Source organism: Suncus etruscus, chromosome 8 (genome assembly GCF_024139225.1).
Source record: "Suncus etruscus isolate mSunEtr1 chromosome 8, mSunEtr1.pri.cur, whole genome shotgun sequence".
NCBI lineage: Eukaryota > Metazoa > Chordata > Mammalia > Eulipotyphla > Soricidae > Suncus > Suncus etruscus.
In genome coordinates, this window is record NC_064855.1 from 24167235 (window position 1) to 24174219 (window position 6985).

General features: G+C 50.2%; 1 protein-coding gene across 1 annotated transcript in view; it reads right to left on the reverse strand.

Annotated features, from left to right (window-relative positions):
• CUL5 (cullin 5) overlaps positions 1–6439 on the reverse strand; it is a 72514-nt gene extending 66075 nt beyond the window's left edge. Inside the window, 2 exon segments of the mRNA XM_049778961.1 lie at positions 1782–1884; positions 6246–6439. Of these exon segments, the coding sequence (XP_049634918.1) occupies positions 1782–1805 (24 nt within the window). The 5' untranslated portion in view covers positions 1806–1884; positions 6246–6439.
• Positions 6440–6985: the final 546 nt, after the last annotated feature.

The following is a 6985-nucleotide window of genomic DNA, read 5'->3' on the forward strand; positions in this document are numbered from 1 at the left end:
AATTTTCTCCTGTATTTGCCCTAAGAATATCCAGAAATCCCTATATTACATCTGGAACACAACATACCCTATCACACAGGAACAGCACTGGAGTGTAGTCTAGCTTTGGAGCCACACCTTAGCACTTGAGCTCATCATCCAGTACAGGGTGCACAAAACAGGTGCTGCAGCCAGGAGTCCCCAGCCTGTGAACCACCTCCCCCACTTGCCATATCCCAGAAGGCCGCAAATACATTTTTCTTCTTTTTGATTTTTGGGCCACACCCAGTGATGCTCAGGGGTTACTCCTGGCAATGCACTCAGAAATCGCTCCTGGCTTGGGGGACCATCTGAGACACTGGGGGATCGAACTGTGGTCCATCCTAGGTCAGTGTATGCAAGGCAAATGCCCGACTGCTTGTGCCACATTTTTAAAAAGCCAACAGAGTTCCTGCTGCAAGAACAGAATCTCTTCTTGCTACACCTTCCTCACAATGACTCAAGTTCAAGACAAGTGTGGAAGGACAAGTCAAAGGCCAGCCAAGATGGCCAGCGGCATCGCCCATCCCAGACTGGCCAGATCTGTGTCAGCTGTTATAAGACTCGAACTTTTCCACCAGTGAGTACCTGGGCCTATGGGTCACAGAACATGTCCAAGGGGGTCTTCTAGTAATTTCAGCAAAAGAGCCCAGCTTGTGTATTTGTCAAGTTTTGGATAAATTAGGAGGTGGAGCTCTCTGAACGTGTGGGTGCCCCGACTGCCAATGAGTCATCGTGCTCCCAGTAGTGTGATTTTTAAAACCAATTCTGATGGCCATTAACCAGAAGAACCACAGAGCTACAGGGGACTTGGAGTACTGGCAGTTCTCCCGTCAGCCACAGCACCTTTTATGGGTGTTTCTCAATGATGCCACACTCCCCAGTGTGCCTCAAGCTCTTTCCTAGAAGGCAGGTCATCCAGGTCTCAGAATCAATGGCACCTCCCAAAGACGTCTTCCCAAACCAACCTATGAAGCAACACTTCCCACAGTGTTCCATCGTGCAGAAGCAGAACCAAGGTTTGACATGTCAGGAGACTTGCTTTGATAAGCCACAGGGTTTGTAGGCATCAGGGCCAGAGCTGTGGAATCTGGCTGAAATGTCATCAAGAAACTGTAGCATAACATAGCTGAGAGAAATATTAGGGGTGTCACAGACAGTACAGTGGGTTAGATGCCTGCCTTATACAGAGCCAAGCCAGGTTCGCACCCCAGCACCCCATCTAGATCCCTGAATAGTGCCAAGAGTGATCCCTGAGCACAATGCCAGGAGTAAGCCCTGAACACCACCGATATAGCCCCCAAATAAAACAAATTCGGGGGAAGTTTTGTTTAGGACCAATAGGAACTACACCTACCTGCAAGGGTCTGATCATGAGCCCACATCCCTGATGTCCCACGTATGGACACAAGCCTAGCAGTTCTGCTGTCTGTGCTGCTGAGCAGTGCAGTCAGGTGTGTGAACACCATAAACGGGTGTGACCCCAATCACTACAGCTACAAAGATGTGACACAGACAGGAAGTGCGACTCCTGGAGAACATGTGAAGGAGCAATGAGGCAGCTCTAGTGAGCATCACAACCACACTCTGTGGCCCCTCTAAGAGCAGGGAGGCAAGCAAACACCTGTGCGCCACAACAGAGAGTGCACAGTGGGATTACAGGATTTGGCTGTCTCTCTGTCAATCAACATCCAAATGGTTTCATTGGATGTCATTCTCTGAATGCAATCCCTCTGATTGGTAGTGAAACCGGATGATCCCACCTCATAGGTGTGACGTTTCTCCATCTCTATAAAAGGCTAGGACGGTAGAGGAGTGGCACTTTTCGTTTCTGGAGCTTCAAAGCTGGCTGCTTGGAGTGGAGGTCTGCGGAGTGGAAGTGAGGGAAACGTGAGGAATCTTTACAAGTCTTTTCTTTCTCTAAGTGGGTGTCTGATTATTCTGCAGAGCGCCCTCCGAATTTAGACCCGTCTCGCCAGTGTTTGGGGTCGGAACCGGAGGGCTTAAATTCAAGAGAGGACAAACCACAAAGCTGGCGGTCAGCACCACTGCCAGGCCAGCTGGCTTTCTGTAACACAACCAGTTCTTGATGATCCCATCGAATACAAAATTCCTGCCCTTCAGTACCCACCAGCCGCACGTCTAGTGCTTTCTTACTGCCCTCATCTTATTATTCATCAATACCTATTAAAACAAAAAAAGATGAAAGTGTGTCATTTTGGACAACATGGATCGCCTGGCATGGGCAAGTGTTCAATAACAAAATGAAGGGGAAAAAAACATGGTTTCAAAGAGATAATACAGCAGGTAGAGTGCTTGCCTTGCAAGTGGCTGAACCTGCTTCATCTCTGCTTATATTTCCCTAAGTCTGATAGGAATGACCCCTGAGCACAGTCAGGAGTAAGCCTTGAGCACAGCTGGATATGACCCCAAAGCAACACAAACAAAAAATTGTATGATTTCACTTAAATGTTGAAGATAAGCAAACAAAACAGAACTACGATTGACAATAAAATTCTGACAGCTAAGTGGTATTTACCAGGCGTAAAAGGAGGAGGGGTGCTGGTAAACAGTAAAGGGGCTCAACATATGGTGCTAAATAAAACCCAGACACTTTCCTTGACTGTTCCCACTGGAAGAGGGTACATAAGCACTGGTCAGAGTGCATAAAAGGTCTGGCAAGCACACGTGTGGGCACCATTACAAATGTGTGTGACCCCCATGGGCACAACCACCAATCGAGATCCCCAGGGAGTGAGTGCCAGTGTAAGCACCATAGGCAAGCACACGTGAACCCCATCACAACAGCAGCAAAAAACGAAAGGGATGGGAAAGGAAGGGGATTAATCTTTGCGCTTTTGTTATTTTTAAAAAAAGCAGAATTTCCAGCACAACAAAGTAAGGTTTTTTTTTATATAAAGATTTTAAAATAAGACCCTCATTTATGTTTAACTTTGCATCTAAGGGGGCCAAGGAGGTAGATAGGGATTGAGGCACTTGCCCTGTATCCTGCGCCAAGCCCTGTTCAAGTCCCTGGCATCACAAAGGACCCTCAAGCACAGCCAAGGGACCCTCTTGAGCACAGAGACAAGGACAAACCCTGAGCTCCACTGGGTCTGGCATAAAAAACAAAAAGGCAAAGAAAATAAGAAAATAGGGGTCAAGAGTTCAGCTTAAGTGTAGAGCACATGCCCTGCATCTGTGAAGCCCTTGGTTCAATGCCCTACCACTCCAAATGATACTGGTGTCCTTTGAGTACAACCCTCCCCCCCCCCCCCCCCCCCCCCGTGTAGTTTTCCAAAACAACTTGAAAATTCAACAGATGAGTAATCCCTGCCTTAGGCAGTACAGTAACCTGTGCTGTAAGGAAGGCATAGGGCACCGTTCAGGGAGAAGCTGGTCTAGATCCACTTCTATGAGGGCCAACAATGACTTAGAATGACACACTGAGGAAAGGAGGCATTTGGGTCGAGGACTCTTCTAGGTGAATATTGAGAGAGGAGGACATTTCTGACAGAAGAAACAGCAAACAGAGGAGTCTTAAAGACAATCTGGTATATTATTTGTGTGTGTGTGTGTGTGTGTGTGTGTGTGTGTGTGTGTGTGTGTGTGTGTGTGTGTGTGTGTGAGAGAGAGAGAGAGAGAGAGAGAAAGAGAGAGAGAGAGAGATACAGAGACAAAGAGAGACAGAAAGAGACAAAGACTGAATGATACCAAAGAATCTAAACAAGTGTCTGAACAGGGAAAAATAATATGGTCAGAGCCATGTTCTGGTCTGGAGTGCAGATGAGCTGAGAGAGAGCTAGTAGAACCATTAAAGTCTGCCCCATCTAAAAACATGACCAAGACACAAAAGGGGGGGGGGGGGAGGGAGATAGTACAATGGGTAAGGTACTTGCCATGCATGCAACTAACATGGGTTCAATCCCCAGCATCGTATATGGTCCCTCCAGCCCCACTCAGAAGTGATCCCTGAGCACTGCCAGGTGTAGTTCCCCCCACAAAAAATTAAAAAGAGCTCAAGATTAATCCTGAGAAATAATCATATTGGAGAGGAGGGAGACCAATGTAAAAAAAAAAAATGATAGAGACAGGATTGGAAGAGCTGTTCTAAGACCAAAGGGGAAGCAGAAGTACTCACAGATCAACAATGAGAGAGAGAGAGAGAGAGAGAGAGAGAGAGAGAGAGAGAGAGAGAGAGAATCTCCAAACTTCCCCTGTTGACAAGTAGGTCACTAGCAAATGACAGATTCAATATGGGACGTTGGGGGTGGCAGAGCAGGAGCGTCATATCCCGGCAGGCTAACGGAAGATGAAGAAATGTAAAAGGCAGCAAGAAAGGCCAGCTGAGGCCACGGGAACAGAGTGAAAAATGAAAGGGCAAAGAAAGGTCTGAGGCCCAAACAGAGTAAGTGTTAAGACCAAAGTGACACTAACTTTCTTAATTGTTAAAGAAAAAGGAAAGAGATTGAAACGAAATAACCAAACCTACTGGAAAAAGATTGAAACATAATAATGAAGAGTGAAAGAGAGATTGAAACAAAAGAAGGAAACGTTTTGCCAAGTCCTAAAGAAGAAAGCAAGCAAAAGATAAGGGGACCCAGACAGTAGGCCCAGAGGGCGCTTGACTTGCCCACAGCAGAACTACTTTAGATCCCAGATATCCCGTATCACATATGGTGCCCAGAACACTACACTACCAGGAGTGTAGTGAGTGTGGTCATTTCTGAACATCAAGCCAAGAGTAACTCCTGAGCATCGAAAGGGTGGCTCCAAAACAAAATAAGACCAAAAAAATAAATAAATAAATAAATAAAAATGACAGGGGTCATAGAGATATATATAGTTGCTCGAAAATTTTGTAGTGCTGGGGCCAGAGCAATAGAACAGCTGGGAGGGCACTTGCCTTGCACAGGACGTACAGGGTTTGCTCCCCAGCATTCCATATGGTCCCCTGAACCCCCCAGTTATGATTCCTGAGTGCAGAGCCTGTTAACAGACAGATGTGGCCCCAAAAAACAAAAAAAAAAAAAGAAAGTTTTGTAGTACTAAGGAAGTAGTAATTTTAAGTATTGGGCACTAACTAATCAATCCATTACCTGTTTTAAACTTTTTACACACTTTAACAGGTTATAGAAATCGATAACCTGACCTTGATCATGCCACTTCACAGGTGAAGAAAGCCCGACAGAGAAATGAAGGTAGATAGGTGCCCCAAAGCCACAAGGCGCCTCAGGGACAGAAAATTCAGTCTAGTTCTAAGCCCCCTGGCCTCTTTCTAAAAAAGCAAAGGACAAAATGCGCCCAGGAACCAGACAAACTAACTGTTGGGGCTCGAGCAGAGGTTTGGGGGAGCGAACGCGGGCACTGGAAGAGAGGCATAGCCAAATATATGATCCCTCCAGCCCCACTGGATCAGAAGTGATCAAGGCCTGAGTGAGCACTGCCAGGTGTGGTTTCCCCACTCCCCCCAAAAATAAATTGACACCTGGTGTTTAGGTCCCGGCCCCGTCTCAGCAATCACTGTCCGCTGGGAGGCAAAGGTGCGGCATGCCTGTAAACATACTGGGGAGCACCGGGGAGCACAGGGGAGCGGAGCTAGGCCTTCCTCATCCGCCCCAAACTTTGGGAGTGAGGTGACACTTACTGGCTGCCGGGAATCCGCACCCCCACTGGGTAAAGCGCCCTAGGAGGGACCGCTTGGGGGGAGGGCTGTTCCTTAGCACCCCTAAGATCCAAGGAAGACCCACAGATGCGCGACGGGGTGAAGAATTCAATGCAAATGCAATGCAATGCAAGCCCAGGCCAGGTCGGGTGTGCAATGCCCTGAGCCTGGCTTGGCATTTGCATGGGGCCCAGAACGAGAAGGGGAAACTGAGGCAGCAGGGATACCTGGGAGACAACCAGGCCGGAGGTGGAGAGTGGGGGCTTCCTAGAGAAGCAGCCGAGACACCCCCAGGGGTTGGCGATGAGGCCGGGCAGGGCCGCCCCATTCACCCCGTGCTAGAGTCCTACTAGGCCGGGCAGCAGCGGGGCAGCCTGGCAGCCGAGCTAGCTTCCTTCGCCGGGCCGGGCCCGCAACGGCGATCTGCGGGAGGAAGAGGCGCCCCGGGCGACCCCAGGAGCCCGCAGAGTCCAGGAGTTCAAGGCCGCGACAGCGAAGGGGCCGCGGGCGACGGGGCGAGGCTCGGCCGCCCCACTGAAGCTCGGCGGAGGCTCGGGCTTACCTTTAACAGATTCGACGCCGCCATGTTCCCGCAACTTGAACTCTCGCGAGACGGCGCGAGATCTCGCGGCGCTCGGGGCCCGGCCGGTCTCTTCCCCCCTGCCCTCCCCACCGCCGCCAGAGGCCGGAGCCGGCCGCCGCGGGACGGACCACCCCGGCTCGCCGGCCCGGGCCGCTCGCTCTGCGGGCGTGCTGGGCGACCTCGTCCGCCCTCACTCCCTCCCGCACGCACGCCGCCCCGCCCTGCACGCCGCGGCTCATGCAACACGCTCCGAGCGCGGAGCCGAGCGGACCCGGCCCTTCGGGGCCGCGGCCACCCCGCAGCGACTCAGCGGGGCTAAGGCCCGCCCGGCTGCCTCCCGAGGGTCGCGGTGGCCCGTCACGTGACGCGGCGGCTGCGGGCGGGCGGGGGCGCGCTCGGGAGCGAGCGGGCAAAGCCGCCAGGAGGGAGGCGCGCGCCACCTGCTGGTGGGCCCGCGCGCTGCCACCCTCCCCGGCTATGTCTTTCTTTTCTTATTATTTTATTTATATTTATTTTTATTATATATTTTATTTATATATTTTTTATTTTTATTTTATTTATTATATTATATTTATATGTATTATATTTATATATACTTATATATATATTTTTTGGTTTGGGGGTCACTCCTGGCTCCACGCTCAAAAATCCCTCCTGGCAGGCTCAGGGGACCATATGGGATGCCAGGATTCGAACCACCGTCCTTTTCTGCATACCAA